Here is a 20,754-nt window from a genome sequence, read left to right as displayed (position 1 = left end):
AAAAAAATGGCTTTATTAATGAATTTAAACTAATGTAATAAATTTTTAGGGGCAAACATATTTTGGAGTACTCTTGTTTCATCTTGGTAAAACATCAATGTTTCTTCTCCTTAGCCAGAGACTTCATCAGGGTTGAATTATTGCACCACACATCTCATCCCACTTAAGGTGGTTTCTTGAGGTGGAGAGAGAGGGAAGAGAGGTGGAAATTTGTGTAACTTTCCAGGGAACATAAAAAGCAGCTAAGTGTTGCTAACATATCCTTGGTCTCTTAAGGAATTGCTGATAGATTTCTCTCTCTTCCTGTACAAATCTCATTTTTTAGTATTTTCTTCCAGTGAAAACCTTAAGATGGACAATATCTATTTTGTGGTATCCAGCTGTATGCTCGCCAACAGATGACTGCTGTAAGTGTCCCAGTTAAATGACACTGTGACATTTCTTAGTCCTAATTCCCTAACCCCCTCGCCCGTTACCCTTTCCTCCTGGTGCTGCACCCCCTGCCACACACCTTTTTGGTGGTTCCCAGGGTATTGATGTAGATGTAGATGTAATTCTCATTTTACATCCGACGCACACTTTTTTCATGTTTTGCAATTGATTTTGTAATCTCATCCTTCTTAAACCTCAAAAAACCATATTTAATTAAAGAGAGTTACACAGAAATAATGATGAAGTCTCTAAAACAAGAGAATAAACTTTGGAAATTAGCCAAGATGATGTAAAGTACTCAAAATATGCATGTTTATAGAGACAATGATAGATGTGATTTTTGATAACAATGACAAAACTCAGCCAACTATGAATTATGGACTGTAATTTACAACAGAGAGGAAACTATGTAGCCTAGCAGGATAAGCAACTGAGCTATTTGCATCATTAATAGAGAGACAGAGAGACTGCAAGGTGAACAAGATGGATCCGAGAATACATTTTCAGGAGTTGTAGGCACTTCACAATTGCCAAATCAAAATAGTCAGGATGCACATCAAATGGATATACTAGTATAGAGCATATCTTCATTTTCACTCCTTTTCAAAAAACATCTCTGACTTCTTTTTTACCGAGAAAAATAAAAAAAACTTGATAGATTGAAAAAATAAAGCACAGCCTGCATTTACCTTAATTACCCCAGTAAAAAAAATACAGTGAGTTACATTCAATTTAGGTATGCTGATAGCTATTTCAACAATGAGAATTAGAAATGTGGTGAAATTGTGCCTAGACAAAAAAACCACATTTATTTCATGATTTAGATAACACCCTATCTAATAAGATGAATGGCAGCATGGAGAAATATGAAAACATACAGATTATAATATCAGAGGAAAAGTAAGATTATACATTGATTATAGGTTCAGAGACATAAAATGTACTTATAACAACAATTTATATCGATAGATCAAGATAAATAGAGTCAGCTGTGACATCAGAGAAGTCCTTGGTATCCAAAATGAAAATGAAATTCGTAATTATTGAGTATTTAAATTGGTAGCAGGATAATACATTTAAATACATAGTAGCACATTCGGTAAACAAACATGACACAGGTTGGCTGTGAAAGTAGGGGTGTATATCTGGTCTTACAAATTAAGCTAGCATCCTGGATATTGTTATTCGTGGAGGGGAGACCTTCAGGGAAAACTTTCAAACCAAATAAAAGAGTGGAAAACCAAAGAGTTCATTTTCACTATGGATAATCCAGTGTTACAGGAAAATTATACAAATTTAGTTCAGGTAGGTTTGAGATTTAACTGTGCATAAAATATTGGATGACTTCCATTTTTGCTAATGAGTTGTTTAGATAATTTTTCGAGATGAAATTTCATGATGCGAATCTTTGTGGAGACATCCAATTGATGTGAGAAAATCTGCACACATGAAAATATAAAGAAACACACATAATATTTGCTTTGATTGATAGCTACGTGGAAATTTGATGCAGTGAGAGAGTGAGTTAATTGCTTTCCACATATAATCAGCCTGAAAAACAAAAGGCAAAAAAACCTTAGGGTTTTGATCACTTACCTATGGTTCAACAACCGAGACGATTTATCAAACAGAAATGATTTTGCCCAGTGAATCAAAAAGTGTACTCAGAGCAATTAGAGCAACAACTTGTCATTCTTATCTCACATTTTACAGCAAACTAGCAAGTTTGATTGGGTCGTAAAAAGGATTCCCGAGGAAATAGCACAGCATTCACTAAACTTCCAACAACAGTCAATGGAAGTTAGTATACGTTCATCCAAGGGGGAGGAGGGAATGGGGAGTTCCTTCTCAGCATCAACAATTATCCTGATACCGCCAAACAAGTATCCCCTGTCAAATCACACCAAAAAGGGCACACCACACATTGTGGCTTCATTAGCCCTTTTGTTCCTTGCATTAGCGACTAGAATAAGTCTTTGTAAAAACACCCATGTAAGAACCTACAACAAAGACAGGCACTCACCTTGGAATAATCCAAACGAACATTGCTCCAGGGTGAAGGGTCACAAATAGCCAAGGCAAGTGATTCTCCCAGGATGGTCTTGGTCAGGTCATGTATGGATACAAAACCCAGGGAGGACACACGGTAACACACAGACATGCGAGCCACAAGGCACTCCAAATGACTCTGTGACAACAATCCAAAGGGCTTGCCATGGATGCCAACTTCGAGGGTTAGGATGGCGTGCAACGTAAGGAGGTTGGCCAGATTGGCCAAGAAAGCAAGTGTGTCCTCCCCAGGGCAGAGCAGGCTCAAATCGGCCTCAGCCAGTTCCCGTGGGCCCTCTTCAAGGAGAGCCACGACCTTGGGGTCCCGTGATGCAGCAACCAAATCTGAATGAGCTAAAAATCCATGGCACTGCACATCACATGCCCGAAGTTCGTGCAACAGGGTGGTGAGGAGGGCCTCGGCCAAGGGGCCTGGGGGTCTTGAGGGCCCTTGCCAACCCTGGAGGGAGGATGAATACATGCATTTTCTGTCAATCAATCAAGTCCACATTTTGGAGGCAAAACATAACTTAAGAGATACTTGAATAATGGCGAACGGAATAAAATTATTTTCACAGTAAATAAAAATATACAGAGGTAAATATTACAACTTACCTTCATCTACAAGGTTAAGCAAGTTTTCAAATGCATAACTAGGGTAGTGGGCACTGAGGAGAAAGACTGTCCTTGGGGTCTTCAATGGTAAAGATACTAACAAATCTATAGAATTGTGGTGAAAGGTAACAGTCTTTTAGCACTGCTGTGCTGAAGTATGCTTAATGATGAAGTAATTAGTTCCTGTTTAATTAATTTGAATATTACGTCATAATTTTATATGGAATTTAATTTTTCTAAATTTTAAATGTGAGTGCCATTTTATTTATCCTAGTTGAATCCGTTGGCTAAAAAAAATTGGCAGTCATTATATTCTTCATGCCTTGATGATATTACAAAATTTTAAAAATTAAAATGTTTAACACAGATTTTTTCACATATGACCAAAGTTTACATCATGCATGCAAAATTGTTGCATGATGTAAAAGCCGACATGATATAGACAAGTCTCCCATTCTAAATGTGTAGCAATACTTTTTGTGTCCATCAACATATTTTATAACCACATGAGTCAAGTATCAAACTTTTATCCCCAAGAATTGAAATGAACCTATCTTAATTCCATTTGTCTAGCACATACTTCCTTTAAAGGCCAAGAAAGAAATGGTAAATAATTGAACTTTGTGATACCCGAGTGATAAATACATCTAGGTCAAGGCAATTTCTCAGGGGGCCAGGGCAATGAGATGACCCACATCAAAGTCCATTTCTCCATAACATTTCAACCTTAGTGAATGTCACTTACTTAAAGCTTACTTAAAATAACCATCATTTAATGCATAATCCAGTTGCAAATTTAAAAAATCAATAATAATAGGGAATTTTTAGTTTTGTTTTTTTTCAAAAACTCAATTTTTTTGTTTAAAAATATGAGAACAGATTCCAAAATCAATAACATCAAGCATATTTTCCAAAAAAAAACAGTATGAACAACCAAAAGAGCAAGCAAGCAATAACGTCACATATTCAATTAATGAAGTTGTCTTTGAAAAACATAATTAAGTCTTCTTGAAATATGGACATAACCAATCATTCGGAAAAAGCAAACTACACAAAATCAAGCGAAAAACCAAAAACTGTTCAGATGAAAAATTTCAGATAAAAACTGTTTATTGGCAACCGAAAGAAAAAGCAGCAGAGACCTGCAGCTACATTCAACTCATAATTGGTAGACCAAAACACTTTGAAGTAATTATTAATGAGATAGAAACAAAGTAGGCTGGTAATTATCCATGGTAAACGTGAGGAATCCACAGGCAAGTATAATCAGATAAGTTCACTGGCTAAAGCACTCGGCCAGACATCAAGGGATCCGAGTTCAAATCCCGGTCAAGGTGAATGATTTTTAAACTTTGCAATTGTTGCATTGTAATGTAAATTTAGCGGATGACTCCATTAAAAGTTACTGTCACAGCATCTTACTCAGTTTCTCGAAAGTTCTACATTATTACAACAATATTTTTAGGGGCACAAACTTTTTGTCTCATACGTGTCTCTTTGCGAATACAAGTAGTACAATGGGTTTATTTCTTTATTTTCTTTATATTATCATTCATTCCCTTCACTTTTTCTAAAATTTAAGATTACTGTTGAATTACCACCAATTGACTACTTGTAGTTCTCATGTTTCAATGTTACATAAAAACATCAAAACAGAAGGTTTATTCATATGCAATAACATCAGTCACTAAATTCCTGGGGATCGAGATGGTGCGATGAATATCGTATGGCTTCCCACCCAGAGGGCCCAGGTCCAAATCCCAGCGGTGTTGCATATTTTTCAGGGGCATCTCAATTCCTACTTGAGGTGCCTTGTGAAGGGTCACTTTGAGCGAGTACGCTGTCCGTCGGATGGTACGTTAAGCTGCAAACCCCTTGGCACCTTTCGTAAAGAGTTGGCTAATGCCAACTCCGGGTTTCTCTCCACCCTTCATTCTTTCCGGCCCATCCCTAATGGCACAAATGACCTCAGCTATCGGTTGCCTCCCCCGAATACTACTACTACCACCACTAAATTCCTGCCAATTTTGTTCCTTTGCCTTTTAACATACATCAAGTGGTAAGTGCTTCATATTATTTATAGTAAGTTAAAGCACTCACTGAACAAAATTTGTAGATATTTATATCAACTGGAAAAACAACCCTAATGATTTTGACTTGCATTCCAGAATAAGTACAGGCAGCTGAGCTCAAAGGTAATATAAAATAATTGTTTGCAATCCATTATATTTACATAGCATTTCCTACAATAAGTAATCATACGGTCGCTCTGCACTAAAACACCAGTAAAGTAATAAAAATAATACATTTTTCACTTAGTGCTAAAATACTATGGAGAGGCTAAGGCTAAAATCCTTCTTTTGGATTGATGCAATCCAGCATTAGAAAATTTGTTGTCTCAGGCGTAACTTTGTGGAATTTGCATAACATATTGAAATGTAATGAAATAATTGACTTTGTAATTCCACACACTTTTGTGTGGAATTACAAAGTCAATTATTTCATTACATTTCAACAGCATTAGAAAATTTCAGGAGCTAATTGATAAATCATATTGAGATGCTTGGCAATAAACAACATATAATTTACTATTAAAATAAAGATAATAAATTAAAATAATTCAGATAAAACTGTTTCTAATTTTGAAGAATTTGAATGCTGTGGTGATTTTTCACAATCTATAAAATAGTTTTATTAAATTTAAAAAATCAATTGAAATATAACAATTTAGGTGTATAACATTTCTGTTCAAATATGAGATTGACTTGATTAGAACATATTTTCCAATAGCTAAGTTTTTCACAAAAAATGACAATTTAAGGTTACAAGGTGAAAAGATATTGTGATTGCCAATGGATGAGAAATAAACTTGTTTAACTGTACAGTCAACGTTCATAAAAACTCCGTTATTAAATCATTCATTAAATAATTTCATTTAATTAAAAAAACCTTTCTACAGAGCATACATTTTTATCTATAAAGGAGTGATTAATCAAATCACATAAATATTCATTAGATGTGAAATTGAAATTGAGTAATTAAATTCCAAACTTCAAGCAGTATGTAATTGAGGGCATACCTTAGGTACAGGATTTAAGATGACATGGCCCCACTTTCCCAATTTCACCTTCCTTGTCTTGTAAAGTTCCTGTATAAATTACACAAGTTTCTCATTTAAGAGTTTGACAATGTGCATAGTGGTAATGAAAAATCTACATAAATGGGCATACATTCCAAATGCCCATACTACAGCTATCAATTTGTTGAAAAAATAACTCATGCGAAATTATGAAATATATTGGTAATATGGTCGGTAACAATATAACACATTCATGACAAAATTTGTCAAATCCAACTTAAGAATATGCACCATTGCACTAGATTTCATTTAAGTTGATTTTAAAAAAATTTCATGCATAATAATAAGAGGGCAACCATTTGAAAATTGAGTAAAACCTCATTTTGTTGATTATCTATGAATCAAAAAGTTGGAATTCAAATATTTCAGGTTGTCTACAACTAGGAAAAAAGATTTAGTTTTCTAAAAGTGGACAGTAAAATTATAAACAAATATTATTTTTTATTTCTATTATAATACAAAGAATATTACCCTATACAATAAGTTGGTCACTTTATAATAATAATCTTCTGTTTTAGTATTCTGATTCACCCTTAATTCATGGAATATGCTATGCTGATGATTCATATTAGTTTCATTTCAAATGTTTTCCCCAAATGTTACTGAGATAAGACTGCCATCCCAATTATAACAAATCCAGTTCATCTGGAAAAATATTTTAAATATGCTTAACATTATTCCCTGTCATGGAGTCACTATAAAACATACCAGCATCTCCAATCTAGACTCTTCACAAAATAATATGGTATTGGAAATTTTCAGATAAATATTATCACCAATGGTAATCATAACCAATATCCCCCTTTTGCATGTTGTTCATCTTCTAATTCAATAAAAGATCTTCAAGTCATCAAAAAAAGAGTTGAAAGTGTCAACATGTATGTGGTAGCAACCTTGCTCTTGCAATACAGCTTATCAAAGCAGATGTGCCTGAGAGTCTGCATAGTATTTAAGGTCTTCACTTCATTGCTCTCATCTGTTGTGTTCAACTCTGCAGAATTCTGGAATATCATTAGCAATGTGAAAAATGACACTTTAAATCAAAAAGCTCTATCTTCCTTGTCAACCATAAACCTTACTTTCACTATGGAGATGATCACACTTTTGCCCATTTTGAATTTCATCCCTATATCCTCATTGTGTTTCTACACATGTTGGGTGCAAAATGGGGTATTTTGCAATGGAAGCATAAGAACTTAAGGACATCAATTAAAAAGATGTGAGACCTCCTTCTTCCTTTCGGGTTATTTGAACAACATCATGGTTATTAAGGTACATGGTAGTCCAGTGGAAAGACTATTGGATTACTGACCAGAGGACCCGGGTTCACACCTCTGGGCACCCTCATATTCACCCAAGCTGTGTGATTTTTTGGGTACTAGACCTTCCTGGAAAACTATACGTGGCACATGGATAGGAAATGGCCCCCCCTTACCTTTTTGTGTCAATTTCGTATGCAGTTGGGATAAATACTGGGTGAGCTCTACCTGCACCTATCAAACTGAATTTTGGGTTAATAACTGTAGTTAATGGCTATTATTTCTGATTGAGCATGATCAAAATAATAATGATTGGATCATGAGACTATAAATTTACAAACAATTGCAAGCTACGTTCATTCTGAAAAAATGAAAAAAATACTCTGCATGCCATGCATAATACTAATGCACCCAAATTTTTTGAAGAAAATTTTGGCAAAACATTGTTGCAATATATAAAAGTGGAAAGTTATGACATTGGCAGAACATTTGAGCATACTAACCATGCACTCCAGGGGAGGCAGCATGCACTTAATAGGTGGGCAGCAGTTATGCATGAAACAGCAGACCAAATCCAAGTTCATCTTGGAGGCCACCGACTCCAGTCGCGATGGGGGAACATCGCACTCAAAAGTGAGTTTCCCAATAATGCTTCCAATATCCTCAGTCAATATATCAAAATAATTTGTTGGTGCAGCATATCCTGGAAGTAAATTCAATGACATAAGGGTCTAAATGCAATGAGGACAGAGCTGGAATTTTATTCATCTCTGAGGCAAAGGAATAGAGGAGGCAATTTCACAATTACAAGGTCTGTCCCAGAAGCAGTGGGACTGAGGGGATTTAAAAAACATTATTAGCGGAATTGATACATTCATTCGAAAGTCTTTGAAGTAGCACTCTTGTGCATCCAAAGATAGCTGCGAGTGGATTTTCCACACCTCGTACACCTTCTGGAAGGTGGTGGAGGTGAGAGAAGAGGAAGACGTCTGGCGGGGTATTATCTAAAAAATTTGGATCCTCAATCACATGGTCAAGAAGACCTGGGCAGATCTGTGTGGGAGTTTCCTTTCGTTCATCCGAGAGCGGCACCAAATTCGCACACACCTTTCTCATGCTCATATTTTCAGTCACAATTACAGTATACTACCTTGATCAAAAAGTTCCCGGAATAACCACCGTGTGGCGCTCCCATCGTTCCGATTTGAGTTCTGTTTTTTTTGTTAAATTGGTACATATGTTGTTGTTATTCCCTTTAAATCTTAGTGTCATAACTTGACATTTGCAAAAGTTACGTAGCCAAGAGTACATCTATCTCTGTGTGTGTTGGCGATTTTTTACAATTTCAGAAATGGATTTAAATTTGCAACAACGAACTTGTATTAAATTTTGCGTAAAAAACGGATTTAGTGGCGCACGGACGTTGGAAATGTTGGAAAAGTGTTTCGGCAACGATTCTCTAAAAAAAACGGTCGTTTACCAGTGGCACGAGCGGTTCAGAAGTGGTCGTGAGTCAATCGAAGATGATGAACGCAGTGGCAGACCATCGACATCGAAAGTCGGTGAAAAAATTGATAAAGTAAAAGAAATGTTGGTCAATAACCGCAAATTAACCATCAGAGAAATAGCGGAGGACTTGAACATTGCCTATGGATCCGCCCAAGACATTGTGGTTAATGATTTGGGTTTCCGTCGTGTAGCAGCAAAAAACCTCAATTTCATGCAAAAAAGAGACCGTGTTGACGTCGCAAAAGACATGATTTGCGAGGCTGAATCCGATCCCACATTCATCAAAAGGATCATTACTGGAGACGAGACGTGGGTTTATGAGTACGACACGCAATCCAGACATCAGGCAAGTGAATGGCGTTCACCAAATGAGCCGAGACCAAAAAAACCACGTCGTTTTCAGTCAAAAAAGAAGGCAATGCTGACGGTTTTCATGGATTACAACGGTGTAGTGCATCATGAATTTTTGCCAGAAGGCCAGACAGTAAACAAAGAGTATTATTTGGGCGTTATGAGTGGTTTGCGTGAAGCAATTCGCCGAAAGAGACCAGAAATGTGGGCAGAAAACTCGTGGATTTTGCACCATGATAACGCACCGTCGCACAGTGCTATCATTATTCGTAATTTTTTGACGAAAAATGCAACAAATACCATCCAACAGCCACCGAATTCACCTGATTTGGCTCCCTGTGACTTCTTTCTGTTCAATCGAGTTAAAAAAACCATTACGGGGAACGCGTTTTAGCAGCCGAGAGGAAGTAATGGAAAAATCGCAGGAAGCACTGATGGACATACCGAAAACCGAATATAAAAAATGTTTCGAGGATTGGATCAAGCGCTGGCATAAGTGTGTTGCAGTCGATGGGGATTACTTTGAAGGGGACAATATAGATTTAGATGAATAAACTTGTATTTTTAATTTTCTGAATAAATTCCGGGAAATTTTTGATCAAGGTAGTATATTTCCTGGCTATGTCAATTTTTTGGCACCTGGTGATGTCACGCATACATGAAAACTGTTAGTATGAGGGCTATCCAGAAAGTAAGCTCCGTTATGCTGCAAACAATACACCGGAATACATACAGAAAATTTATTATTTTCATCTCAAAACTACACATCTCTAATATTTATACATATTTGCCAAGCAGATTAAAACATTTTTCATATCTCTGAACTAGTTTTCAAATTCCTTCAGCAAGAAAAAACCTTTGGCCTGAGATCTCAGCCAACCGATGACGGCATCTAGAAGTTCCTCAATGAGACGAGCACAAAACTGTATTAGCCGAACTTTTCAGTCATGTTTCCATGCAACAGAGTTGTAGGAATCTGTGGACAACTTTCTAAAGATTTCAGATATTATAAAATGCCAGTTTTCATGAACTTTTCGTCAATTTTCAGGTGCAGTTTATTGTTCACCACAGATGGGTGGCCACTTTTGTCATTACATTTTATCCAAACAGAGCAGAAATTTCCCGATCATTGTCAGCAGCTTTGAAGTTTTTTTATTTGTAAATACCTTATCACTGAATGAACTTCACATTTGGTGGGAATTTCTACTATATCGTTCATTTTGACTCTCTATTGTAAACAAATGACTAGCGGCGCAACGTCCCAACCACTGCAGCTCAAAGCATACTGACCTACAGTGTGCATCAATACAGTGACCATTCGGCTCCCCCCACTAATTCTCACGCTAGATGAAAATGGAGGTTACTTTCTGGACAGTTCTCATATAAAAAAAATTACCAAGACAAAAATATAGTTTACTTATTCAGTGATTTTATATTTTCACCAGTTAGAGCCTGAGAATTGAATTCAATTGTTAACCCATATTCATTTCATGCTTTCACTCAGTATTCCTATTTTGATACAATTAACATGCATTCATTGACAAGTAATGGCCGTAAATTATGCTGACTAATAGAAACCTTTGGCTTGGAGGCTGCTCTGGACCATGAGAGAAGATATCATTTTTAAGTATGAGAAGATCATCTGCAAGTACTGGTTATCCCGGGAGCCAGATGGCCTCCTCCCATGCTCATGATGCATTATTCCTGAAACAAGCGACATAATACCTTGGCATCAATTACTCCCCATCAACTGCAATCAGCACAAAAATAAGATTTTTGGCAGTGAAATGAAGCATACAGAAATAAAATATTATACAACAAAACTGAGGAACTCATTGCAATACAGATGAATACAAAATAAGGTGCTCCTTTACTTTAGAACAGGCACTGAAGCAAATTGAAGAAAAGGAAAGTTAATTCAGTCTTTGTATGCAGCACAGATGAGTGATTGATAAATATAATATTGTTGCCATTTTAAATCATTATGAGAAACAAACAGGGATGAAAATACAGCATAGTCAAAGGAATATATCCTTTGAAGTGAACAAATCACAATATCTCCCAAGCATTTTACTTCATTTCCATGACAGTGATCGGATTGCAGTTTCTCCAAAATAATAAGATTTATGATTGGGTAGGAGTAGCAGTTATGTAATTTTTAGGTGTCTCCACTAATTAAGTAACTGGCAATTAATTACTAAGATTTGGATTTTCTACAGTATAAAAGGGCGGTTCAATAAGTACCCATGTTTGATGACAAAGGGCGTTCCTGAGGGAAGTTTATGTTATCATCATGCGCTGCCATTTATCAAACGACAGTGAAACAAATTTCAGACTGATTTAAAGGTTAGTTTGGATTTGGCAGCCATCCGAGTAAGACTTGTTTCGTGTTTTCGCTAAGATGGAAAAAGAGCAGTATCGTTTGGTAATTCGCTTTTCGTTTTTGGATGGGAAGAAATGCGAGGAGATAAAAGCAAAGTTGGATGCTGTTTATGGGGACACTTCACCATCTATGACCACAGTTAGATATTGGTTCAACGAATTTAAACGTGGGCGAACATCTGTTTTTGATGAGGAGTGAACAGGATGCCTGGCAGGCGTGGTTATCGAGGAAATCATTCAAAATGTCCACGCCATGATTCTCACTGATCGACAAACGAAAGTGGGCGAAATAGCAGAGGCCATGGGTGTGTCGACCGGAACGGCAATTAATATTTTACATGATAAGTAAGGGGAAGTTATCGCCGAGACAGAGGCGTATTTTGGAGAGTTCGACAAATCCTATTTTTTGGAGGGGTTAAAAAAATGGCCAGAACGTTTAGAGAAGTGTATCTTTCTAAAAGGGGACTATGTTGAAAAATGAAAAAAATATTTTTGAAAAAATGGTTTCTTCATTTCTAACATGGGTACTTATTGAACCGCCCTCGTAAAACTTAATAAAATTCATTCAAATATATGATTTCTAAGATTATGTCAAGTTGCCCATATTTTGAGTTGCTGCATTGATCAATGCAGGATACAACATATTCTTAAGAGATAACTGCAATGAGTGGCTCAACTATTTCTCAGCTTAGAGGAGGCTTTGGGTCTACCCTGTGTGGACCCTTTGAATCTTGATAATCCTTTGATTGTTGTCCAAAACAGTTGCCTCAACTGTGATGGGTCATATGAGGTCGACTAGCAAATTATATGGTTAAAAACCACAAGTTGTACCACCCACCTATATTATTTCATACACGTCTTCATGCCTAGGTGCCATAATCCCCCATTTCATCCTGTAAACTATGAACTCTTTGCCTGATAAAGTAAAATTATCCAGGAACACATTCCAATTCAACAGGAACATGTTTGAATATCTGTCTACCACACTACCAAAATGACCTTATTACTGTTCAATCAGGCTAAATATTTATGCTATGGATTACGATAATTATAACTATAGTATATATATATATAAATAACAATAGTTATATATATATATATATATATATATATATATATATATATATATATATATATATATATATATATATATAATATATATATAATATATTATATATATATAATATATAATATATTATATATATATATTATATATATACACACACATACATATATATATATATATATATATATATATATATATATATATATATATATATATATATATATATATATACACACACACACACATACATATATATATATATATATACACACACATACATATATATATATACATATGCACATTTTTATACATATATATATATATTAAAATATCTTCAAAATGGAACGCACTACGGCAACGCACAAATATATAAAAAAAAACACGGATGTAGATTTGTAGAATATAGAGACACATAGAAAGGACACTCACAATATGTGTATATATATATATATATATATATATATATATTTATTTATTTATTTATATATTCATTTATATATAATTTATATTTATATATTTATTTATATATATTTATATATATATTCGTATATTTATATACGAATATATATATATATATATATATATATACAAATATATATAAATATCGTATATATATATATATATATACGAATGAAGGAAACATGACAATTCATTTTACAAACTTGGACTGATAGAACACCAACCTTCCAAATGCCACGGAAGGGTGCGACTGACAGTGATGATCTTGTTGAAGGCACCATTCACCATGGATGAATGAAGTTCCTTCAACGTCACCTTCCTCCGAGCCTCTGAGTCGCTACTTGCCGTCCCAATGCTGTCCATGTCTGAGCTGCCTTCATTCCTCACAGATGCCCTTCGAAACTCAACCACACTTTTGTAGAGTTCCTCCCAGAATGAGAGACTAGCTGCCAAGGAATCCGAGTTTAGCGGTAGACAGGTGGCCAACAGCTCTGGAACCGATAATTGTTTGTTCTGGGAGCCAAACAGCTGATTGTCCACGAGGGACCACAGTTCCGCCCCACCATTCCCTTGGCCATGACGGCCATTCACAACCTTCAAGGTTGAGTGGACATTCTGAAGGAAGGTGGATGGACCAATGGGACCAGTTGTCATGGATGCCATCTGTGCCGCTGATGATGTGTGGCCTTTGGGGCTGCCATGTGGTACTCCACTGCCCTCCATCTCCTTCCCCAAGCCCTGCCTCCCACCCTTTGGGCAGTGCTTGATGGCAACGTCCATGAGACTGCTTGACTGCTCTGCAGTTCCCGGGTAGGTGAATGTAAGGTCAATTGCAACCACCGCAGAGTAAGCATAACCTTGCAGTGAGTGGCGCTCATCCAAATGAAGCATTTCTGAGAGACAAAGTGGCACCTGATCTTCTGTAACAGAGAAAAGCAAATGAATCAGGCTAAACTTTCAATTCCAAGCCATGATTCAAAATCTGCTAGGATGAGTCCATATAATTATTAGAAACAAATATCTGTAAGGGTTTTTGGAGATGATATGTTACATTTTGACCAGGGCCCAAAAACATTCTTTTAAGTAAGCTTAAATATTAAGTTCTTACACTTCATAAAACAGAACATAGTTTATTTGAGTTAACATATTGTGTACTTGGGTATTTAAATGGGTTTTAACCCTCTATTACAGCAGATTTTTAAAGTCTAGTTTTTTGACATACATTACTTCAGTAAAATTAACATAACCTTCTCAAAAATTTTTAATGGAACTTTGAATGTAATGCAAATAATTTTAGTATTTCTTATTTATGTGATACTCCATGAAACATTTTCCTTTGCGGAGTTGAATATCGTTTTGAGGACCTTAGTAAATATCAGACTCAATAAATAACCCATGATTTCACGATGGCAAGAAAAATTATTTCAAAACTCAATTTAGGGATTACTTCCATGCCAACTTCCAGGAAATGGTACACCTTTAGTCATTAGATTATTTCATGGATTATTCTTAATGCAGGTACGAAAAATAATTATATTTCTATATACCATAAGCAACTGCATCCAAGCCCTCCACTACTGGAGGTCTCACAGTAGTCAAGAATGCCTCGACAAGGCTTGAAAAAGATGTTGAGTTCATCCCAGCCAATGCAGCATTCTTCACAGACTGCGGAAGAAATCAATGTTTCAGTTTCCAGCATATACCCTGTTTTAAATATTACATCATAACATAAAAAAACATGAGACAGTAACCTTAGCACATGATATAATCCAAAAAAAAATATCAATACATCTCTAGGTGAACTCGTGGGAGGGAGAAGTGTAAAATCTCTTCCACTACCAGAATCAAATTAAATTTTTTGATAAAATCTCTAAGTGCAACGGGGAGATTAAGATGGGGCCAAAATGGAAACAAATCAAGCAAAGAAGAGAGTCAAAGGTTATAGAGGACCCTTTGACCTATCTTGCATGGGTAATCCCACCAGGTGCATTATCTTTCCTCTTGCCAGCTCAGCTCTAGGAGGTCATCAGAATGCAAAAGCCCTTCCACCACATCAAGATATATTCATAAATTATATTTAGGGGTAAAAGAAAAGGAATTCATAGATGGTTTTTAATACAAACATCCTATTGAATATGAGAATATTTTTACATGGATCTGGAATGAATTTTCTTCTGAATGCCATGAACACACAAATTGAGTAGCTTCAGGTGTGATGTGGTGGAAGTCGAACATAATGAATAACTGATCAAAGCACTTTTCCACCTGATAAAATTTTTTTTATAATTTACAACCGGGTTTCAATGTATTACATCATCATCAGGATCATCATCACCAGATCTTTAATACATCGAAACCCTGTTGTAAAATAAAAAAAACTTTTATCAAGAGGAAAGCCGCTTCGATCAGTTATTCATTATTCAACACACAAATTTATATACACTTTAATACCTAGCTAATACATTTTGTACTTTATGTCAATTAAGGATTGCGCATAAAAATTTAATTAGAATATATAATCAACTTTGAGATAATAACTGGACATTGGTAGAGCATGTATAATATTTTGGCAAACTCACTGAAGTGCGGTTGATTAAAGTAAAGGGGGATGAGGTTGTCCAAGTACCCCCCGCCATACACCTTTGGGTGACTTAGGGGGTATTGTGTACATGTGTGTAGATAATTAAGAACAGAATGATTTAAAATTGAATCACAAGTCACAATTATTACTGAATTACTTAAAATGCAAATTAGCACTGGAATAAAATGAGGATGCTATTTAATTGAGTGAAAACATTTTAGAGATTTAACATTGAATTTCGATTGAACTTAAAACTTGACCAAAAATAGAATTGGAGTAAAAGATTTGATTTTAAGATTTGTGATTTGATGAAAAATAGGTTTTGGATCACATTAAATTTTCAGATTGTCCCATCCCTAATGGACCATCCATGAAAAAAATATGTATTCTTTTACCTGTAGAGGTGATTTCCATGATGCAGATGATGATGAAGCCATGCTGAGGTTTCCCTCTTTTGTCTTCTTGTCTAACTTATGCAATAGGGAAATATACTCTTCCAAGAATCTTGCTTCCAATGCCAAAGTACTTCCCTCCAATTTGAATAGCTGTAAAAGAGAGCAATGCATTACAATAATATAAAAATAGCATGAGAGACGATTTTAATTCAGCAATTTTCTGGCAGAGAGTTGTCTTCACCAAAAGTATTTCAAAACAAAGTGGTTCTTTCACAACAGTAGCATCCAAGTTTTGAGCTGGGATGTATGTCTCTCATTTCACTTCCAGCCACGGTTGACTGGAGAAAATAATTTATGATAATAACTTCTGAAAGGAATTATTCCTTTTGAGAGAGAAAATAAGAAAATGAAACATCTTTTCAAGATCAAACACTAAATCTAGACTCAAAGTAGAACAAATTACACTCAAACAAGTTACAATATCTAATCTCAACTTAATTGTGCACAGCCATTCTCAAATAAATGCCTAACACAATAAATACTTTTCAGCAGATCACAGTAATACCAAACAAAAAACTTTCTATGCACTATATCTGGGGATGAAATATGAGAGAGAGGAAACAAGAATCAATGCGATTTCTCGTTCATGTTTGCAAAACCTATTAGGTGATGGCCCCTTAAGTCAGAAGCATAGATTCCAACCATGAAAGACTATTTACACCATGGAGTATCTGGTAAAGTTTTAAGTAAATTTTTGAAGGTGCAATATGCAGCTGAGACACCAGTTAGCAAGCCGCAGGAGCTACACATTAAGAATGTTGGTTCAGTCAATATACAGTACAGTAATCCTAAATGGGGGAAAGTAATCAGAGGATATAAGAATAATTCTTGTGGAGAGCAGATTTTTCTTTTGTTACTCGATTAAATAAAAAATTTCATTTCCATTAAAACACATTTCCAGAACAAGTAGATCCAATTACAGGTTAGAAGAAGCCAAAGGAAACAAACAGTTTCTATTAATAGATAATAGTGTCACTAACACAAAGAGGTATAATGCAATCATAAACACAACTCACTCATCGTATGATTTTAATTGGAGCGAGAGAATTAGCAATAATTATGTCTGTAGCTAATTTTTCAGGAACATCATGGTGCAAGAGATTCATGAAGAGGAATGGTCTCTGCATATGAACCAGAACTACAAACACCCAAAAACTGCCATTTGAATGTGAAAGAAAGTTCAAAAGGCATCAACTCATGACTTTGCACTGATGAGAAGAACAATGCGATGTCAATTTCTAGTGTTTTTGATTGGTTGAAAAATCCTGGCAGAGTGTTAAAAGTAAGACTATCATATTGTCCTTTAAAAACTGTAGAATTAGCAATGCACTAGATGGAAGTGAAGATGAGATTTTGTAGATAGATAGATTTATTTGCCATAGAACAATACGTAATTGTAAGGTCTTTGTTAAGATTCAATTACATTTATAGGTGCATTAGCATATATACTAAATCATAGAAATAATAATGTACATGAAATATATGAGTATTAAAGATTTAAAAAAACAGAATTCCCTACATTGGCTCTTTCTAGGCACTCTTGGACGCTATACAAAAAACATTATTTAAAAAGAAATTTTTCAACATTTTTTTGAATTTATTTTCTTGGGGGAGTATTTGTTTTAACTCTTCAGGAAGTCGATTAAACTGCAGTCTTCCTGAAACTTCTGGGGTTTTTTATAGTGCTGCTACTCTGCAATGGCCATTATGAAGTATCCTTAACCCTGCAGTCATACTTGTGAACATCCCTATTTCTGACCAGTGATGGGGTTTTGGTGCTGGCATACAAAATCATGTTATACATATAGATACAGGGAATGGTCATGATTTTGTGACATTTGAAGTACTCCCTGCGGGATTTTCTTGCATTTAGTTTAAATATAACCCTTAATGCGCATTTTTGAAGTGTGAGTATTCTATTGATGTTTCAAAATGCTGAACTTCCCCAGCAGATGATGCTATATCGAGCGATGGACTCAAATATACCATGATATACTGGGATTAATACTTCTGTATTACAATAGTTAGCAAGATTTTTTAAAAGGAATAGGGCTGAGCATAATTTTTTACCACATTTTTCCATTTGGAACCTCCAGATTAACTTGTTGTCTATTTCTGAACCCAATAAAGTGGTATGTTCTAACTCAGAAATCAATTGGTTTCCTATTTTTACAGAAATATTTGACTGAAGGTCTCTATAACTAAATACCAAGTAAACTGTTTTTCCAGCATTTAGTTGTAAATTATTGTCATGCAGCCATTGAGCGACCGAATTCACCATAGCATACATATCTATTTCTAATTGAGATGATTTAGTATGACCTGCTATTAGACTTATGTCATCTGCATAGAGCACCATGTTATTATTATCTGGAGAGATAATGGCTTTTTCTGAGGACAGTGACAACCCCAGTGAAAACCTGGGATTCTGCAATGGATAAACTTTGATATAAACACTAACTTTTAATGTAAAAATTCCATTTTCTTGGTATTTAGTGTTAACATGAAATTCTTTGATCCTTTTCTGTCTGATCAAGATAATTTTTCTAATTCTAACCTGAAAAATCATGGTGCAGGTTATGCACCTGGGAATCTTGTGGATCAGGAAATACAGTATACATGTACATATTATTTGTACAAGAGTACTAATTCAGGAAAAGAGTAACTCACTCCCTGAAAATTGTGCCATCCACAATTATGCAACAAACAGGAAAAATGACTTGTAATTCTTTCCAATTAATTTGGAAAAGACCTCCAATGGACCTGAAGAGATGGATACGAGATATTTTAATAAACTTCTAAGGGCAGTAAAAGATGGAAAATCAATACGCTATCATATCCTTGAAATTTAACCTGAAAAAAATTCCAACTGGGAAAACTATATTGCTCTATTTGTGAGTATCTTAATGATACTGTATTACAGTGACCACTGTATATTTTATAAATTGTATGTATATGTATCTGCATACATTTATAACTTTTTGACTTGCCTTATTCTCCATGTGCATGTTGACATGGGATGAATAAATACCGGCATTATGTTTACAAAAAAGGGGATATGGTAGTCTAGGGGGAAGATCATTGGACTACTGACCGGGAGGCCTTGGTTTTCCCCTTGAATTCCCGGGCATACCTCTGGGCAACCTCAGCTTCACCCCAAGTTTGTGATTTTTTTGAGTACCAGAACTCCATGGGGAACCATAAGCACAGGCAAACGAACTAGCCCCCCAACCCTGATGTGCGAATTTCACATGCTGTTCGGCTTAGTACTGGGTGAGCTCTACCTTCACCAATCAAACTGACCTTCGGGTTGAAAACTATGGATTTTGGTATTATAACAAAGTAGTGCACCATACCAGGTGTTTAATTACATGTATCCCACCACTGCTTATATACTAAGTGAATGAACATATTGGTAACTTTAAGGATGAAAGGGTTTATTTCAAGATTCTTATTAGAAACTCAAGAGTTGAATTTACTTATATATATGAGCTTATCATCCCTTGCCACATAATCCACATATACCGTAACACTCCCAATCCTTCAAAAGTTGCACCATCACTTTCACTCAATATGATAAATAAATTGTAATATTTTTTTACCAAATCAACATTTATCAATCCTGTGTCTTTCTAGTTCCTTCCATTTTCTTTTAAATCAACTTGAAAACTACAGACCAAAACCACAGTTAAATCAACTAATTGAAAACAGAGTATGTTTATTTAATTAAAAACATAAATATCACTTTTGTACGAAGATATTCACAAGAAAATTTTTCAAATCAAATCATGGTCTAGCATATTTGTTTTAAGAAAAGTGGAACCTGAAATTTTATTTGTTTTTAAAAAAATATACTAATCTTTTGGTTTATACATGTATTTGTTGGACAAACAAAGAAAAAAATTATTAATAAATGGTTGCTATTGTTACCACAACTTGAAAAACAAGTGAAATATCAACAAGTTATCATTAGGCAAGTGTTTTCGTTGAATTGTAAATGTTTATTGTCAACAGGGAATAAAAGCATAATACTAAAATGAGGTCATTTGTATTAGAGCTTTTGACATTCAATTTCATAGGATTAATAAGTAATTTGCCACTGGGCAAGAATATTGAAGAAGAGGAAAACTTTGAGGTATCCTTTGACGTGGTGCAAGGAGATGGGTTGAATGAAGAGACAGTCATTTTTGGCCAACCCAGGGAGGAACCAAAAAGCAGAATAAGCAAATTCAATAGGCTAATGTCTAAAAGGAAGCGTGGATTAGTGCGTTCAAAAAAGTCCACCAACACCAGTGATGAAGGTGACTATGATTATGATGAACAAAGGAGAGCATATTATGGAGAATTGTACGCGGTAGAAAAAGAAGGTCTTGTATATAATTATACTGACCACAAGAAAGGGGAAGAAACTGTCGGAGATTCGATTCACTCCATCACTAATTTCAAAGACCAAGTCA

At 35.3% G+C, this 20,754-nt stretch overlaps 1 protein-coding gene across 1 annotated transcript in view; it reads right to left on the bottom strand.

Moving 5' to 3' along the window:
• The window catches only part of LOC139693377 (uncharacterized), an 82,686-nt gene that overhangs the window by 36,366 nt on the left and 25,566 nt on the right, over positions 1-20,754 (bottom strand). The window contains exons 11-17 of the mRNA XM_071591505.1: positions 16,238-16,387; positions 14,809-14,926; positions 13,486-14,181; positions 10,933-11,058; positions 7,998-8,197; positions 6,176-6,244; positions 2,456-2,941 (exon numbers count right to left, since the gene is read on the bottom strand). Of these exons, the coding sequence (XP_071447606.1) occupies positions 2,456-2,941; positions 6,176-6,244; positions 7,998-8,197; positions 10,933-11,058; positions 13,486-14,181; positions 14,809-14,926; positions 16,238-16,387 (1,845 nt within the window). The remainder of the gene's footprint in view (positions 1-2,455; positions 2,942-6,175; positions 6,245-7,997; positions 8,198-10,932; positions 11,059-13,485; positions 14,182-14,808; positions 14,927-16,237; positions 16,388-20,754) is intronic.

The sequence above is a fragment of the Hetaerina americana genome, unplaced genomic scaffold (genome assembly GCF_022747635.1).
Source record: "Hetaerina americana unplaced genomic scaffold, ioHetAmer1.1.p SCAF_48, whole genome shotgun sequence".
Classification (NCBI taxonomy): domain Eukaryota; kingdom Metazoa; phylum Arthropoda; class Insecta; order Odonata; family Calopterygidae; genus Hetaerina; species Hetaerina americana.
The sequence above is the reverse complement of the archived record's forward strand: the minus strand, read 5'-3'. Positions and strand labels throughout refer to the sequence as shown.